Source organism: Phyllostomus hastatus, unplaced genomic scaffold (genome assembly GCF_019186645.2).
Source record: "Phyllostomus hastatus isolate PE091 unplaced genomic scaffold, TTU_PhHast_1.1 phas_contig_150, whole genome shotgun sequence".
Lineage (NCBI taxonomy): Eukaryota > Metazoa > Chordata > Mammalia > Chiroptera > Phyllostomidae > Phyllostomus > Phyllostomus hastatus.
The window spans coordinates 25,524,956-25,544,694 of NW_025333611.1; the positions used below are offsets into that span (position 1 = coordinate 25,524,956).

The following is a 19,739-nucleotide window of genomic DNA, read 5'->3' on the forward strand; positions in this document are numbered from 1 at the left end:
TTCCTCCCCAAAGGGCGATGAGATTGCCTCACAACATGGGGGCTTGCTTCCCACAGAGTGAGCACATCCAGAGACCAAGGCAAATGTTACAAGGTCTTTTGTGACTAGTCTCCAAAGTCATACTCCGTTACTTTTACAATACCCTATTGATCGTACTGGAATCACTATTCCCACTGATCAACTCCTATTGATCACATTGGGTTCAATGCTGGGATCTCTTATTCACACTGGAGGAAACTGCACAAGGGAGTGAGTATCAGAAGACTAGGGTCACTGGGAGCCATTCTGGAGGCCAGGTACCTCAAGAGCCCGTTCATTCATCCAGTACATATGCACTGGGTTTCTACTGGGGACCTGGGAACAGAGCAGTGAACAAAACAGACAAAAGTCTTTGCTTTCATGAAGCTTACGTTCTAGTGGAGGTCAGAAAGGCAAAAGAGCTAATCAGTGTAAATTACAGAGTATGCTGGGAAGTGGTAAGCACTAATGAAGAGAGAGAAAGCAGGGTCAAGGGGAGGGGGAGTGCTGGAGGTTGGGACTGCTTGCAATTTTAAATACAGAGATCTAGGTAGGACTCACTTAGAGGACTTCAAAGAGGTGAGGAAACATGCCATGTAGTTATATAGAGGAAGAGTGCTTTAGACACTGGGAACAGCAACTGCAAAGGCCTGGCGGTACAAGTGGATGCCACATATTAGGAACAGCAAGGCAGCCAAGGGAATGAGATGAGTACCAGAGGGAGAGCAGAGACCACGTAGGACCTTCTAGGCTCTTGTAAGGGCTCTATCTTTCACTTAGTAAAATGGAAAGCCACTGGATAGTTCTTAGCAGACAACTGATGTGATTTGACTTAACATTTAAACAACTCTCACTCTGGTGGCTGATATCAGAATAAACAGGCCAAGGGGGGGAATAGACAGGCAGGGAAGCAAATTAGGAAACTCTTGAAGAAATCCAGACAAGAAGCCCTGGCTGGTGTGGCTCAGTGGATTGAGTGCAGGCCCTCGGACCAAAGGGTTGCTGTTTGATTCCCAGGCAGGGCACATGCCTGGGTTGCAGACCAACCCCCTCCACCTGCCCCCAGCAGGGGGTGGTCAAGAGGCAACCACACTTTGGTGTTTCTCTCCCTCTCTTTCTCCCCCTTTCCCCTCTCTCTAAAAATAAATAAATAAAGTCTTAAAAAAAAAAGGAAAAAGGAAATCCAGACAGGAGATGAAGGTAGCTTATGTGAGAGTATTATTAGTGTAGGCAGTGATAAGTGATCCAGATTTATTTTGCAGGTTACCTAGCACAATGAATTCACCATTCTAGGTAAGGTTTTTATTTAGAAGAAGCGCATTTTATTTGACACCAGAGCTGTGGCTGTCAAATGGTGCTCTAGGGGACCCTGGAGCTTCTGAGAAGCTTCATAGGGATTTGTTGTTAGGAGTGGGACAGATGAGTAAAGCATCATGTCCCCTACCCCAGTTTTGTAAGGGCAGCTCTGTGTTGATACACTTCATTGTGAGACATGAGGGAGATACTCTTAAGAAAGACCAAAATGCCCTAAAGGAAGAGACAGACCACACACACCCACACAGACACACAAAGAAAAAATACATCATTTATAAAATTGAAAGCAAAGTACAGCTTAGGAAAAACATTTGCAACACAGATGAAAATAGTTCAATGTCCCTAATATTAAAAAATATTATAAATTCGTAAGAGGACAACAAAGATACAAAACAATGGGAAAAGGACATCTTCAAAATGAGACATAATAACAGTACCTTCTTCATCAGATTGTTGTGAGGATAAAAAGACAACATATATAAAGTACTTAGCACAGTTCCCAGTACATAATAAAAGCTCAATAAATGTTCACTGCTGTTGCTACCATAGCCACCTCTGCTGCCACGCTGCCATCATGAGATGATTATCGTCACTGCTGTCATCACCACCATCAGCAACTTCATCACCACCAGAGTTCTCATTAGCAGTGTGAACACTGGTCCCCACTGAATGCCAGTTCCAACTCAACCTCCCCCAACGTAAATTCTTCACTCACAGTAACCAAGTACACCCATATTACCTTTTCATGATTTTCTATCAGGATCTCAATGACAATGTTCTGAAATTTGATATCCATGATGGCTGCTACTGTTTCTTCCTGAGGCCGCAGCAGGGTGGGTCCAAACACCACGCCCAGGTTTGCGACTGTCATCAAATTCTGCTTGTGGTTTTTAGCAACACTGGGAGAAAGTGGGGAAAAAAAGGCACAAATGAGAGAAATAATGTACAAATAAGATAGATGACTGCCCTCTACCTTTCCTATTTTTAAGACTTCTCATCTAGAAGGAGCCAGACTTTGGAATACCTTCTGATATCCTTGGAGTTCAAACAGAGACTTTTCTACTCATATTTTCAGCTATCAAAGTCAGAAATCTTCAGTGTTCAGGCTACTTAGCTATCTCAGGATATGACACTTCTTATCACTTCCATTTTGCCTAACCAACCAAAGTAGCTACTTTTCAAATTACAAACCTTTGCACATCCAAATCCCTGTTCTGCAAATCCAGGTAACTGCTAATCCCCCTTAGTTAAAACTTCTATATGTGGCTGCTGCTTAAAACACAGAGATCAAGAGCACTTTCTCTAGTTCAAATATAGAAACTCTTTTTTTTTTTTTAAGATTTTATTTATTTATTTATTTTTGGAGAGAAGGGAAGGGAGAGAGAGAGAGAGGGAGAGAAACATCAATGTGTGGTTGCCTCTCACACATCCCCTACTGGGGACCTGGCCTGCAACCCAGGCATGTGCCCTGACTGGGAATTGAACTGGTGGCCCGTTGGTTTGCAGGCCTGAGCCCAATCCACTGAGCTTCACCAGCCAGGGCCAAATAAAGAAACTCTTGATGGCTTTAATACATTTGTAAATATAGGCACAAAATAGGCTTAATTTCTTAAATAGGCAGATTTATATACTCAAAAGGAAGTCAAGAAATTCAGCACTTTGGGCTCAGTATTAAAGCCTCATCACATGAAACATGTGGTTTATATTAAGTGAAACATGTGGCACAAACAGAAATAAAAACACATGTATATGGCTATGTTTTTTAGACTGTCATTTATATTCAAAGGCTAAGGAACACACAGGGTCAGCAGTAGCTGGTAATTTGCTAAACACATACGCATATTTTTGGATAAGCAGCTACTCAAAACATATATCCGAACTTTACATCCAGACTACCATGACCTAGCCATAAAACTTAATCATCCATTTGTTGGCCCTGCTTATAAAAATATACAAATTGTCTATTGACAACAAATAAGTTAAAAGTTAAGTCCATTCAGTATTGTTGAGAAAATATTAGGGGCTTCCCTAAATCACCTGTTAGAAAAGGGAAACTATTCATTATGAGAAACTAGAGGGAAACTGGGCAGAGATGTCCATTTGCACAGACATACCTCTCTAGCATTTAGTGCTATTTCTAGTGAGTGTTTTTGAACACAATTCTGTAAATGCCTGCACTGTTTTTGCTTGTATACTTCTATTTTGTAGGAGGAAAAAAAAGATTCTACTGACTTAAGTGTTGGTTTTCAAACTAAGCCTTTACTGAAATACTATCTCAACCAATTTTATCAGGGGATGTGTACTTTGCTATAATTTTCTAGGGCTGAAAGTAATTTCCTAAAAACTCCTCCTCAAATATGGGCACAGGAGTGGTTAGGTCTATGAAACTTTAACTGTGGTATGGCCAGTTAGAAAGACAATTTGCTTTTTGATTGCTAAGCAACACCTACAGCAAGGAGATTTGCCACTCATATCCTGACATGTTTCTGATCCATGTAAGAATATTTTACAAGCACTTTTACTTTTTGCATTCTTCATAGTTTTCCATTCTATCCAGAACTGCATCACATTTCTAGTCTGAAAGCCTTAATGCAGATGGTCACATTCTTACTTGACAAGGTGGAAAGGCTTTGGCTCTGCACCTCAATCAGCAAAGTATGCAAATTTAAAAGCTGCTTGTAACACCGTTACTTTCAACATCAGCTCCTGTGTGCAGAAGTGAATTCCATGCCCTTATATTTCCACTCCCAGATGAACTAAGTCAGTGGACTTACCCCTCTTGTCACAAAAGTCCCTTGTGCAAATGAATCAACAAGCTATTTATGTATGAAAGTGCTTTTAAATTGCAGACCAATATAAAAATACATGGTTTGAAGGATGATCATTTTTCACCACCATGCTTCTCAGCCCTCTCTCTGACTCAAGCAATAGCCTCCTAACCAGGCCCCCTGACTAGTCTCCAGGTGCCTAGGCTCAGCTATATCACATCATGCCTGCCACCACCAGTTACTGTCTAAAACTGTTCAGAACATGTCATTCCTCTACTGAAAGTTGCAATGGCTTCACACCTCACTGGTTGTTGGGAGAGAACATAATGAAAACAGTGTATGCAATATCTAAAGTGTTCAGAAGTGCTTCTATTTTTTGAGTATTGATAATAATAATTATAAACCCTTGGTGCACTCAACTGTTTTGAACATAAAGCCCAAACTTATGGAAATACCACACCTTTTCCCAAGTCGCCTCTGACAATTCTCAGCTCTGAGTGTCTGGGCAAGGGACTCAATACATCCAAGCTTTGTGTTTCTCATCTTTTTTTTTAACTTTCTAATTGAATTTATTGTGGCGACATTGGTTAATAAAATTATATAGGTTTCAGGTGTACAATTCTATGATACATCATCCATACATTGCATTGTGTGTTCACCACCCAAAGTCAAGTCTACTTCCATCACCATTTATCCCCTTTTACACTCTTCTACATCCCTCCTTAATCCCCTCTGCAAACTATTGTTTGCATCTTAGGAGTTGTTGTGAGTTTGGTTTTGTTTGGTTTGGTTTAATCTCTTGTGTGTTTTTTTAAGATTTTATTTATTTATTTTCAGAGGTAGAAGAAGGAAAGGAGAAAGAGAGGGAGAGAAAAATCAACCAGTTGCCTCTCACACACCTTCAACTGGGGACCTGGCCTGGAACCCAGGCATGTGCCCTGACCAGGAACCAAACCTGAGACCTTCCAGTTCACAGGCTTGCATTCAATCCGCTGAGCCATACTCCCTTCACCAGCCAGGACTTCCTTCACCTTTTCACCAAGTCCACAACCCCTTTCCCCTCTGACAGCTGTCAGTCTTTTTTGTATGAGTCTGTTTGTATTTTGTTTGTTTATTTTGCTGATATGAAATGAGGTCATATGGTACTTGTCTCTCTCTGACTGGCTTATTTCACTTAGCATAATACTCTCCAGGTCCATCCATGCTGCTGCAAAGGGTAAGATTTACTTCTTTATGTGACTGAGTAGTTCTCCATTGTGTAAATGTACCATAGCTCTTTTATCCACTCATTTATCAGTGAAAACTTGGGCTGCTTCCAAATCTTGGCTATTCTAAATAATGCTGCAATGAACATAGGAGTGCATATATAATTTTAGATTAATGTATCAGCTGATTTCTCAAAAGAAACTTTGCAGAGTACAAGAGATTGGCAAGAAATATTCAAAGTCATGAGAAGCAGTCAAAACTGCTCTCTACTCAGCAAAGCTATCATTTAGAATCAAAGGGCAGATAAAGAGCTTCTCTGGTAAGAAAAAACTACAGGGGTTCATCACTAAACCGTTATTATGTGAAATATTAAAATGACTTATTTAAGAAAAAGATCAAAATTATGAACAATAAAATGGCAAAAAATACATATCTGTCAACAAATGAATCTAAAAAACGAACTAAGCAAACAAGAAGAACAGAGACAGAATCACAGATACAGAGTGTTTTGATGGTTGCCAGATGGGTGGTGTGGGGGAATGGGTGAAGAGGTGAGGGAATTAAGAAGTACAAATAGGTAGTTACAGAATAGCCATGGGAATGTGCAGTACAGTATAGGAAATGGAGTAGCCAAAGAACTTACACGCATTTTTCATAGACATGAACAATGGTTTGGGGATTGCCTGAGGGATTGGGGGGTGCTGGTTGGAGGTGGGGCAAAGGGGGAATAATCAGGACAACTGTAATAGCATAATCAATAAAATATAATTTTTAAAAAATGAGCTTTGGAGTCTTCCCTCCCCTTGAATTTTCTGAAATAGTTTGAGCCGGATAGGTATTAGTTCTTCTTTGAATGTTTGGTAAAATTCACCTGTGAAGCTATCCAGTCTAGGACTTTTGTTTGTTGGGAGTTTTATGATTACTCCTTCAACAGTTGTAGTAATTTGCCTTTCCAGATTCTCTGATCCTTCTTGATTCAGTTTTGGAATACTGTATGTTTCTAGGAATTTATCCATTTCACTGAGATTTTCCAATTTGTTGACATATAGTTGTTTGCAATATTTTCTTACAATACTTTGTATTTCTTTGGTTTCAGTTGTTACTTCTCCTCTTTCATTTCTTATTTTATTTATTTGGGTCCTTTCTCTTTTTTCTTAATGTATCTGTTTGAAGGTTTTCCAGTGTTGTTTATCTTTTCAAAGAACAAGCTCTTACTTTCATTAATCCTTCGTATTTTTTTAGACTCTGTTTACTTCTGCTCTGATCTTTAATTTCCTTTCTTCTACTCACTTTGGGCTTTGTTGTTCTTTTTAATTTTTTTTATTTTCTTTAAAATGTTTTTGTTGTTCAGTTACAGTTGTCCTCATTTTTTCCCCATTGCTTTCCCTTTCCCTGCCCATCCCCTCACATTCAATCCTACACTCAGCTGTCCTTGTCCATGGGTCCTTTATACATGTTCCTTGAGTTGACCCTTCCCCTTCGTTCCCCCATTATCCCCTTACCCACCCCTCTGGTAACTCTCAGTTTGTTTTTTATTTCTGTATCTCTGGTTCTATTTTGCACACTTATTTGTTTTGTTGATTAGGTTCTACTTACAGGTGAGATCATATGGTATTACTCTTTCACTGACTGGCTTATTTCACTTTGCATAATATTCTCTAGTTCCACCCATGCTGTCGCAAAAGGTAGTTCTTACTTTCTGCTGCATAGCATTCCATTGTGTAAGGGTACAAGTTTTTTGATCCATTCACTTACTGATGGGCCCTTAGGCTGTTTCCAGCATTTGGCTATTATAAGTCGTGCTGCTATGAACATTGGGGTACACAGGTTCTTTCGAATAAAGTTAGATTGTTTCTTTGAGATTTTTTTGTTTCTTGAGGTAGGCTTGTAATACTATGAATTTCCCTCTTGGGTCTGCTTTTCCTGTGTCCCAAAGATTTTGGGTTGTTGTGTTCTTATTTTTATTTGTTTCAAATTATCTTTTGATTTGTACCTTGATCTCATTATTAAACCATTCATTGTTAAGTAACATGTTATTTAGCCTCCATGTCTTTGTGTACATTTCAGGTTTTTTCACCTTGTGACTGATTTCTAGTTTCATAGCATTATGGTTAGGGAAGAGCTTGCTTAGATTTCAATCTTCTTAAATTTATTGAGATTTGTTTTGCATACTAATACATGGTCTATCATAGCAAATGTTCCATGTGCACTTGAAAGACTTCATCTTCTGTCGCTTTGGGGAAAAATGCTCTGAAGACATCAATTAAATCCATCTCATCTAGTTTGTCATTTAAGGCCACTGTTTCTTTGTAGATTTTCTATCTGGAAGATCTAGCCCTTAATGTCAATGGGGTGTTAAAATACCCTACAATGACTGTATTACTGTCAGTCTCTCATTTTATGTCCCTCAAGATTTGCTTTACATATTTAATTGCTCCTATATTGGGTGCATAAATGTTTACAAGAGTTATATCCTCTTGTTGGATTGCTCCCTTTATCACTATGTAGTGCCCTTCTTTGGTTTTTATAACCTTTGATTTAAAGTCTATTTTTTCAGATATAAGTGTTGCTAACCCAGCTTTTTTTCTTTTCCATTTGCATGAAATATTTTTTTCCATTTCCTTTCTTTTAGTCTGTGTGTATCTTTGATTCAGAGATAGGTCTCTTGTAGACAGCATATATATAGGTCTTGTTTTCTTACCTATTTAGCTACCCCTTGTCTTTTGATTGGAGCATTTAAAACATTTATATATTTTTTAATTCTTAACTTTTAAGTCTTTATTTAAAAATCTGATTGGCCAACTTAGCATTTTCCACCAACACGAGGAGCAGAAACCTTCTCAGACTTCACAATCTTTTGCTTAGGTGCTGCCTTTTTAGATGCTTACTTAGCCTTTTTTTGCTTCCTTGGCAGCCCTGATAGCTTGTTCTCATTAAGCTTTCCTAACTTCAGGTTTCTGATTCCTCTTGGCCATTATATCAACAAGAGATGCACCAGTGATGGCCCTCTGGAACTTGACTGCATGGCGGGTTCTCTTCTTTTGGATTTCTTCCAACTGTCCCTTTTTGTGCTTTCTTCTGTAGAGGACAGTCCAGTTTATCTGTTGAGGATTCCTCTTGGAAAGGAACACTGATATGCATTTTGCATTAAGAAACTGGAAAACCTTCCCGTTGGTCCTGGCGTAGCGCCTCCCATGTCCAGAGTAGATCTTGTACCCACTGGAACTGCACAGCTCGACCTTCATGGCTGTGGCGGCCAGGAAGAAGGAAAGATGGTGAAAAGCAAAATATTTATATTTGAAGTGACTAATGACAGATACATATTGATTGCCATTTTATTCTTTTAACTATGTTCCTCTGTTTCTTCTTTTCTTCTTCCTCTTGTTCTTCAAGAAGGCCCTTTAACATTTCTTGTAATACTGGTTTGGTGGTGACAAACTCCTTTAGCTTTTTCTTGTCTGAGAAGCTTTTTATTTCTCCTTCAATTTTAAATGATAGACTTGCTGGGTAAAGCAGTCTTAGTTCTAGGTCCTTGCTTTTCATCACTTTGAGTATTTCATGCCAAGCCCTTCCAGCCTGAAATGTTTCTGTTGAGAAATCAGCTGACAGTCTTATGGGTGCTCCCTTGTAGGTAAATTGTCTTTTACTTTTGCTGCTTTATGATTCTTTGTCTTTAATCTTTGCCATTTTTATTATGCTGTGTCTCGATGTGGGCCTCTTTGGGTTCATCTTGTTTGAGACTCTCTGTGCTTCCTGGACCTGTATGTCTTTTTCTTCACCAGCGTAGGGAAGTTTTCAGTCATTATTTCCTCAAATGGGTTCTCAATCCCTTGTTCTCTATCTTCTCCTTCTGGTACCCCTATGATTTGGATGTTGTTACACTACATGTTTTCCCAAAGGCCCCTTAAAATTATCCTCATTTTGTAAAATTCTTTTCTTTTTGTTGCTCTGATTGGGTGATTTTTTTTTCCTACCTTGTCATTGGTGATCTAATCCTCTACTTCATCCAACCTACTGTTTATGCCTTCCAGTGTATTCATCATTTCAAATGCTGTATTCTTCACTTCTGACTGGTTCTTTTGTATGGATTCTATGTCCTTTTTCATGCTGTTGAGCATCCTTATAACCACTGTTTTGAACTCTATATCTGATAAATTACTTGCTTCCATCTCATTTAACTCTTTTTCTCACAATTTCTCCTCCTCTTTCATTTAGGCACACTTCTCCATTCTGGCTACTGCCTCTTTGTATTTATTTCTGTGTATTAGATAGATTTGCTATGATTCCCAGTCTTGGAATGGTGGCCTTATGTAGTACATATTCTGTGGTGCCCATTGGTGCAGTCTCCTTGATCACCTTAGCTGAGTGCTCCAGGAATGTTTCTTGTGTGGGTTTTATGGGCACTGCTGTTACAATAGAAGCCTGATTAATACTAGCCCATTTATGCATGGGATTGATTCTCAGACTGGCTGACTGTGAGGCTCAACCCTGCCCATAGTATGCAAGCTGCTGTGCAGGTACTGACCACATGAAGCAGATTCATATCAGCTAGGTCTGGTGCCTGTCAAGATCTCCCTTTGGATATGCTGCTTTTGAAGATTATTGGATTCTGCTCTGATGTTTTCTGAACCTGGCTACTGGGTGTGTTGGTTCTGTGTCTCTTGGGACAGATTCTGGTGCAGACTAACACTGATACTACCTGTGACTGGCCCTGGGCAACCTGTTTGGAACCATCTCAGTGTGGCTTCTTCTCTAAATCCTTGGTTATAAGAGTTCTCTTCAGCTAGTCTCCAGCTTGTTATTCAGGCTAATTGTTCTATAATTTAGTTGTAATTCCAGTTTGGTCCTGGAGGAGGTAGGTGAGTGTAACTTCCACCTACTCTGCCACCATCTTGGATCCCCAAAGCTGGGTTCCTCTTCTTAAAAATGGGGGTGGATGGGTATAAAATGTACCTACTTCATGAGGTTGCTATGTAGATTAAATGTGACAGTGAACGGGAAATGCAGTAATTAGTATCATTCACGATCTCTTCTTACTTTCTACTTTCCCACCTATCTGCCTTTGTCATTCCTCTGCCTAGAATGTTCTTACTTTTCTCTCTTTGCTTTAAAAACTGGTGATCTGCATGGCTCAGATCCAATGGTTCCCTTGCTTTCTGCAGTTTTTGTTAGTCCTTCTTCAATCTTCCACCTCTCAATGAAGGCAAAAGTACTGTCCCAATCCTGTATTTATTATATGTGATTATTGTCTATATTACTGTCTTATGATAGAGACTGTGCATATTTTAGGTGGCACCACCAGTTCTAAGCACAGTGCAAGCTCGGTCCAGGAGAAGCACAAAAATGTTTGTTTACTGAGGTGTTAAAAGATGATGGAAGTTTCTCAGTAGATATAAAACAACTACTCTCAATGCACCTACTCACTCATAATATCTCAAATTATTAATAATGATTTTGGGGGGAAGTGTTCAACTATCCCAACCTCCCCTTTCAAAGTCTGGAGTTGTGTTCCATTTCTTGGATTTAATTAATAAGTAATAATTACTCAGATTTGCAGGCCCCAAGGCCAAAGGCATTTGGGAAAAAAAGGTACAGCAATTCTGGATAAGCAAGTCTGAATATAAATAGGCTTGAGGCTATCCAATATAATTAATTTCCTTTCTAATGATCCATTTTATTTTAGAGCTGAAAAAACACATTGATCTAAGTCTTATGAAACTTTTGGGGAAAAAAACCTGCACCTTTTATGACTAACTACCATTATATTTTGGTACAGTAAAGTAATGAATGGATCTGTCACTTGGTTATTACTGCTCACAACTTGGTATGGCTATGTTCATTTCTCCAGATTGAATTATTAATGGCTTGAGATCTCTATGCATCCCGGACAGAAAGGCCTAGACCTCAGCCTGTGCTGGCACTAGTCATCCATTACAGTCTGACGAATGTACAGATGTGTGGGAGGCAGGCTGGCAAAGCACTGAGAAGCCCAGTCCAGCAGAGGCCATGGGACTCATTCATTAGCAAGGTCTATAAAACACTGAGAGCCTGCTTTCCAGGCTGGTAATTGAGCTGCTTGAGTACTTTCTCACACAGTCCAGAATGTCATATTGAATCTTTAATTAAAATCCACATGCAAAAGTTTCTCGTGCCTTGAGCATTCTACTGAAGGAATCTTTGACACATCTTTTAGGTCCCTAGGTTCACATGGATTCCTTTGTGGTGCCTTCTAAGAAAACTGCCAAGTCCATAGGCTTCCTTTGCAGGTTGTAGTGGAAAAGTTTCCATTCAGTTTTAACCTGGGGGAGACCCAGTTCCTTTTGTGACCACTAAGAGTTTGTTGTATCAACTGAGAAGCAGCACATCTCCTGAGTGGCATGTCTTCAGGGCCCTTGTTTGGGAGATTTTCACCCATGTTCCCTGCTGTTTCTCCATGAATTGCAATCAGTGAGGAAAAATCAGATTCCAAAGAAAATGGCCTTGGAGAAGGGCCTCTTGTCACCTTTGTTTCAAGGGAAAATAGATAGGGATTCTGGATGAGACAGATACCCTCTGAGAGGCAGATGGAAGTAAATCAATTCCAGATGTAGATGATGGTAGGGAGTGTTATGAGAAAAGTAGACAGTAGCCAGCCCTTCTGGGGCTCGTAATGCAGAGCCCCCCATGCTGCCATAGGGCTGGCATTTGTTTCCCTAGCATTTAAATGAGAGCCAGAGCTAGCTAAGTTCTAAGCAGTACTTTATAGCCAGAGCCTGTTCCTGATGTACTCTAACAATGCATAAGCTTATTGCTGGGTTTACAAATACATTTCTTCCTGAGGCCTGGAGTGCTTTGTTAAGTTATGTCAAAGCTGAGTCCTGGTTCCACTGGACACAATGTGGTGGCAGAGTAGCACAACCTGCAATGGATGGGAGGAGTGGAAGAACAGCATAGCTACACTTACCTGCCATCCTTAATCTGTTTGCTTCAGCTTCCAGTGTTAAATAATGGCCGTAAGTTTAGACTTGTAGGGTGTTTTAGAGTTTACAAGTAGCTTTGCAACATTTTACATTTATTTGACCGTCAAAAAACTAGAACAGTAGCTCTCAAACTTTCTGACAGACCCATGGTAGAAAATTATTTTCCCATGTAACATATTTCCCCCATAAAATATATTTTCCCATGTAACATGCACACATACCTACACATACACACACCAAGTTGCAGGAACAGTGAGTGTGATAAATTCTGATATTTTCTATCTTTTTTTTTAACCTACTAAATTGATTTCATGCACACTAACGTGCCATGATCTATAATTTGCAAAGTGCTATTATTCTTAGGTGCATGGAGTACAAAAATTATCTCCAAGTTACAAACATGGGAGAGGGGGCTAAGGGAGACAGTACAGCATAATGGTTATAGTCAGATATACATATTCCCAGCTGGGTGACAATAGTAAGCAAGTCACTTGTCATCTCTAAACCCACTTCTTCACTTGTAAACCAAAAGCAATAATACCTACCTCATACAGTTTTAAGGCTGAATAAGTAAGATGAGGCAAGTAAATCTTGTCATGAAAGAATAGCCTAATAAATGACAGCTGCTATTGTTCATACTGGTGGTCCACATAGTGGTGATGATAGTGGCAGAAGTAGCAGCAAGTGACAATTTAAAGTTGCACTGTTCACTGGTGATGTCATTAACCTCCTGTCCAGGAACGTCTAGTAATCTGCTTCTGCCTGGAGTAAGGCTTACCTCCTCCAACTATATTTCAAGGGCTTCTGTCACCCTACCCATCTGTACTTCTCTTCTTGGTATTCCTTCTCTTCCAAAATTATTAGACACTCCAAATCTACAGAAAAGTTCAAAACCTAGTATTGTTTGTTTTTCATCACTTCTTCATAATCACCTCTGGCATGACAGGCTGAGAGCATCACAAGAAACTACAGCAAACCTACCACACTCACTCTACCTTTGGGGGCACCGACTTGCCCCTGGCCTGCTGGCAAGTTTTCCCCTAACTATCCAAAGCCCACCTCCCTGCAAAGCCCAGCCCCAGACACTCCTTTTACACCGTGTAGTCCCCTCTAGATGATTATGTTCACAGTCAATTGCATGGGGATGCTTTTATGCTGGCTACTCCCCTTCCCACAATCATCTTGGAATTAACCCTCTGTAGCACATAGGCAGGTCCTGGGTATGCCCCATGTTACTAATGCTGAAGTGGTTGAATGGGTGGGCACCTAAGCTTCAGTAAATATCACTCTGCTCTCTGATACCCTCTCAGGGGTAGAGAAGCTCCAAGCTCTGGAGCTGAGAAAGATTATCTGGAAATGATGCTGTTGGAACTATACTTTTTTGTGGCTAACCAGGCAAGTTTAATTTCCTGTGTTGTTAATGTAGTTCCTTTCTCCATCCACTGGGGAAGCACTGTAGCCCCTCTCTCTCTGGATCTCACTTACTTAGTTAGCACTCTTAATTCCTCAGAGAGGTTTTTCTGGACACCCCACCCTAGATCAGGTCTTTCACTATAATTCCAATTCCTCATTCTTCTTCCTAGCACCTATTGAATTATGTCATTCATGGCACTGCCATCACCTGTCTTGCCCACTTATTACTAGAAGTTCTGAGAGAGCAGGGATGGCTTTAGCCTCCCTCACTGCCCCATCCTCAGTACCTGGCAGAGTTTATTCATTTTAGAACATAGGTATGCTTTGGGAGGCCACATCCCCTAAGGGCATCTATCAAGGCCCAGCTAGACTAAATGCTTAGTTTAAACTTTCACATAACCTACTGGTGTCTCAGATCCTTTGCCAAAATGCGGGCAGTGGTTAGGGGTAGTGGCCAGTGCAGCTCACCCTGACACTGATGGCATGTAACAAACCGGGTGGCTCTGCTTGGCCATACTACTAATCTGGAAGTTACAAAAGCCATAAAATATTTAAAAGGTATAATTATCATTATTACATGCATTACCTAATACACATTATATAATAGAGCCCAAATTCACAATATTATACCAGTCTCCTTCCAATACACCTAAATCTTCAAGGATAGTATCTCCCATGTCTTACTTTTTCTTTTCTTATCCATTTCTGAAAGTCCTTTATTTTCTGCCTGGCTTTGATTATTATTAAGATTGATATCAATAATAACAGCAACAGACATTCACTGAGCACTTACTGTGAGTCAGGCATTAAGTACTCCAATTGATTATCTCACTTATCTTTAAAATAACTCTATGATGTAAGTTCCATTACTATGCCACTGAAGAAGCTAAGGCCCAGAAAATTCAGGAATTTGTCCAGGGTTACATATTGAATGAGCAGTAGAGTTGGAATATGAAGCCAGGCAGTTTGCCACCTGATTCCACAGCTGCTGCTCTTAAATGCTTTGGTACAATGTAGTGTGTTTGTGCATAAACACGTGTGCACACACATGAGATATAACATATACAATCTGTATCCTGCCATTTTATCTCAGTTGCCTCTCTTCTTTTCTATATAGGCTAACCTTACAGAGATCGTGAGTAAAAGGAGGACCTGATTATTTTTAAAAAGGTGTTTTGAAAGCAAACAAGGATATTAGGTTCATCTCTGCCCATCAACAGTATAAAGTGCTTGTGTTGGTGGAAATCTAATCCGTGTCATGGGAATTACTGGAACTCCTCCAGAAAAGACTAGGTTTCATTAATAAGAAGAATTATTCCTTTGCTGCTAAGCTGCCTAGTTTTCCTAAATTAGTCACAGTCATTTAGGCTAATACCAAGCCAACCTGAATTCTATTTGTACTACACTGCTTGGTTACTTGGTATTTGAATTGTCTTATGCATATGGGTGGCACATCCCTACGTCTAGGAGTAAATTGATCAATTTTCCCCTCCCTGGTCCTCGTCAGCTCAGGCTCTAGCCTGTACCTGTATTCTTCATCCCTGGCATGGGCCTGGATAGGGAAGAACAGAACTCATATACAAAAAACCTTCAGAGAAGCTGGTCCAGGGAAACATCTTCCTAGAAAATTAATTAACTATTTCAAATATACAGGGTCCAGGAGAAGTTAACGCCTATTAAGTGTGGTTGGTAGGGTAATAATATGGATGTAATAATTTATAGTTTTAATTTGAATATTTCACCTAAAATGTCATATGGTGTGTTTGAGGGTGATATTGTTATATTACAGAATTACATGCTTATGATTCTGTAATAAAATATTTTGTAATAAAATAGAGGCGTCATTTATGTTGGACAGTGTATAACAAACTATACAAAGCCCAATTATCATTTTCAAAACATGTTACAGTTTTAAATGCCCTTTTACAGATTTATTATAAGTGGTAATAAGTTAGCACTGATTTATTTATTTTGAAGCTTATGTTTGCAAACCTAGAATGATGCCAAAGCATAAAGAGAGGAGGTATAAAGGTTGCGCAAGTGTATGCCAATTTGATGTCACCAAGTCCTGCGAATGCATCAGTTCCTGTTGGTGGCAGCAATTCCTTCAGTAGCTCAGCCTATCACCATTAGGCAAACACTATCCAAAAAGGCAGGCCACGGAGAAGCTGCCTTAGGGCTTTCTACCCAAAGAATGAGGTGCAAGGTGACCTCGCACAGAAGCCAATAGCACAGCATCTACTTTTCAGTTATCAAATATTTGAGTGACTGCTTTAAAATCTGGGGATACAGCAGTGAACAAAAGACATATCCCCCAAATTCCCTGCTTTAGGAAGCTTACATTCTTTTGCGGTAGGAGAGACAATAAGTAAATCAATATATGGTGGAAAGGGAGCACTGGGGGACCACTGCAATTTTAGCCAAAGTAGCCAGGGGATGTGTCACTGAGGCATGTACTAACTGAAGGAGTGAGGCAAGCCAGCCACGTTCATCTCTGGGAGGAGAGCTACAGAAGAGCAACAGCAGATACAGACGCCTCAGGTGGGAACATCTGCGGCATGCTGGCAACACCAAATGAAAGCCAATGTACCTGCCTCGGAGTCAGCAAGGGGAACCAGAAGTCAGACAGGTCATGGACTTTGGGGTGGCCAATACAGTAGGACTTTGCAGGCCACTGTAAGAGTTTCATTTTCTACTGAATGAGATGAAAACCAATGAGAAAATTCTAATCAGAGGGATGATATAATATTAGCTACCCTTCTGTATAGGCTCAGAAAGGTCTTAGCTACTAAGACTTAAATGCTCAAATTTCATGGGTTCCTTAACTTTCAAAGAGAGATAGATATAAGAATGTCACAAACTAGTATAATATACACTGAGAGGATTCAGGACATGAGAAAAGCAGAATACAGCTGTTCATATTAATTTGAGTAGTAAAAGGTGCTGGCCGCCATGCCTTTGCACCTATGTGTGTGTGTTAGCATGGTGGGTCTCTGAAATTGTTCTACATTATTTCCCTTAGTCATTGCACTGCCGTCCACTGGGAAGCTTGGTGGAAGAACAGACTGCTTAGTCAAAGCTGAACTGGAAACCTAGACCACCAGCCTCTAGGTCACAGGTGGCAAACACAAGGCCCACAGGCCAAATCCAGCCCTCCACCTTGTTTTACCCAGCCCAGCACAGTGTTTCTACCCAGTGGCAGCACCGAGCTCTCACTTAACTGTTAAGGAGTAGTTACATTTATACAGTCCTAAAATTACATTCAACCCTTTGAAAACAACCGCAAGGCTGATGTGGCTGCCAGTGAAAATGAGTTTGACACCCTTGCCTAGGTGCTAGTTACCCGTCACCCACAAACAGCACCGATGTTAAATATGTCAAGTAAACATTCACAGAGCCCATAATTAGAGCCCATTTAATTAATCATATTAACAATCTTTCATTAGTTAAAATAAATAGCTATGTTCTGAAGCAAGATTCAGAGACTAGTTCCATTTTACAGATGAAAGAACAGGGACAAAAGGAGCTAAATCAAAATCAAGGGACAGGCCTATTTCCACATGGCTTAGCTCCAACCAGAACGAGGGCTCTGAAACTGAGCGGTCAGAGCTCCTCACTTACCATGAAATGCAAACCTCATTTCTGCTTCTAGAGAGATAACCAAAATCCTTTCTGGAAGGAGAATCGAGATTCCAAATCCGGAGTCAGGATTATGGGAAATGTCACAGGGAGAGATTCACACATTAACAGAGAGCAGAGACACATGCATGCACACATGTACCCTGGGTAATCTAACTCCTTTAACAGAGATTTTTTTTTCAATAAGGGAAGTAACCCATCTACTGGCATAGTTTTAAAGAGTTGTGCACTTTCACCCTAAAAAGGAAACAGAGAAAATTACATTCCTTGCCGTGAGCCTGAAACAAATTAAGAGGCTGAGATTTTTAAAAAAAAATCTAGCTTTAATTCAAGGGACAAAGTAACAAATTTTTAAACCTATATGTGCTACCACAGAAATTTTTGATTACATGTGGCTATTCCATTAATAGAAGAAAAACGATTATTTTAAGGCACCCTAAAATATTCATGGATTTGCATGTATAAGAGCTGACACACCATGGAAAAGTTTTAGAGACCAATCAGTACTAATAATGAAAGATGAAATTTCAGCTAACATCGAAGAAAAATTACATTCTATATGTTTGTATCTCTGATGCTAAAAAATAGAATTCTAAAAAAGAAAAGAAAAAAGAAAAGAAAAGACAAGACAACACGCTTTTCAGAACCCATGTAAAAGTTAGAAAAAAAACCTGAGTGGATTATGCCTTAATATACTCGTATATTTCCATACTGTTGAAGCTCTGTGCCAACATCTCTTAGCTCCTGGCTGCACTATTTTCACTATAAGTTCAAGACCAAGTGAAAAAATGGCTCATCTTACTTGTTTGTACATATAAAATAATTGTGTTTATACACAGTGATACATGTTAGAAAACACACATACCCTTCTGTGATAGTATTTATTGCCTTAGTCACAAAAATAGATTCATCAGGGAATTGTGCCAATACAGTTACCACTTCAATGTATGCAAAGCAAAACCTGATTTATTCTCCTCACAGGAAGCACAGAATTGGAAATACACTGAATTATGCTACATTGGAAGCAAATTATACAACAGAACATAGTGTTAACTAATAGGAACTAGATGTCCAATGTGAGAAAACCGATGTAATATTAGGCAGAGAACAGCCAATAGTGTCTAGTTAAGCAAGACACCAAATGATTCATAAGATCCAGGCCCCCGGTCCACCCATCATTCAGGCTCTCAGCGAGGGTCATTCACAAAGTCCAAACCCAGTACTTTTCAGTGGAGAATTCAGAGTGTTATATGACCAAGCTCTACATGCTTTCAATTCTGCTGACATCACAGCCTGACACCCCAGCTGTGGTCATCTTGCTTTGCCAGGCTCATCAGGCAAGACAGGTGAAGAATGCCAAGCTGACAGTTGTGAAGAAGGGGTTGAGAAATGTAATGTAGGCTGAAGAAGAACTTCAAGGCCACAGTGGTACCTGATTGACTCCCAATAGAAAAGCCATCAATAGTCTACTTTAGCAAGGCAATCTGGATAGTGATGAATCACAGGGATGAAACAAACTTAATGAAATCAGATCCTTGAATGACTCCACACTCCTCACCCTGGCTCACACATGAGACCCTGCCTATCTCTCCACCCTCTCGTCATGCCATTCTGCCCTCACTTCCAGCCCCAGCTACCGTGGCCTTCTACATGTTCCTTGAATGTACCATGTTTGCTCATCCCCAACACTGACTCAATGGCCACAAGATGTGATGCCCACCTTCTGGACCTGGGATGCAGCAGTGAAAGAGACTCACAAAATCCCTGCATTCAATATACTGGCATTACATTCCAGTGGGGAAGATAGATAATGCACAAATCCATCAGTAAGAATGTCAGACTGTGAAAGTGTCAAGAAAAAAATAAAAAAAGAAGCATGTGATAAAAGCTGGTAAGGAGGACCATCTTAGATAGGCCAGAGAAGGTCACTCTAAGGAGCAGACACAGGAGCTAAGCCCATTTATCAGGGGACAAGCCAGAAATCTGCAAATCACTCATGCAGACACATAAGCAACAAGAAGCCGTATACTTAACCACAAATGTCAGTGATGCCTGCCCGAGGCCTCTTTAAAACTTCTATTCCGGAGGAGTTCACTTCCTTTTCCACAGGAATTCTGGAGACTCTGTCAACAGCTGTTTAACACAATTGGAAGCACTGGAATCCTTGCCACCCCTCTGGTTTCCCACACAATGAAGAGAACGCCCTGCGGCTTCTGGCTGCTCCCCCTATCCCATCCATCTCTATGGCCTCAATCCAGCTAGGAAGTGGCTCCTCCTGAAAATGTGTCACTCACCAATAGATCTACTGCTCAGTCTTGCAAACCGAAGGCCACCTTTCGGAAATGTATACAGAAGGAGATAACCACACCACAATCCTGTTGACATGTTCCACCATTTGGATGGGTTATATAAAAAGCTAAGT

The 19,739-nt window shown here is 40.2% G+C and overlaps 1 protein-coding gene and 1 pseudogene across 7 annotated transcripts in view; both read right to left on the reverse strand.

Moving 5' to 3' along the window:
• The window catches only part of ARHGAP26 (Rho GTPase activating protein 26), a 404,595-nt gene that overhangs the window by 99,740 nt on the left and 285,116 nt on the right, over window positions 1–19,739 (reverse strand). For all 7 annotated transcript variants that reach the window (XM_045819338.1, XM_045819331.1, XM_045819324.1 and 4 more), the window contains exon 18: window positions 2,072–2,231. In XM_045819338.1, the coding sequence (XP_045675294.1) occupies window positions 2,072–2,231 (160 nt within the window). The remainder of the gene's footprint in view (window positions 1–2,071; window positions 2,232–19,739) is intronic.
• On the reverse strand, window positions 8,110–8,551 carry LOC123807592 (annotated as a pseudogene).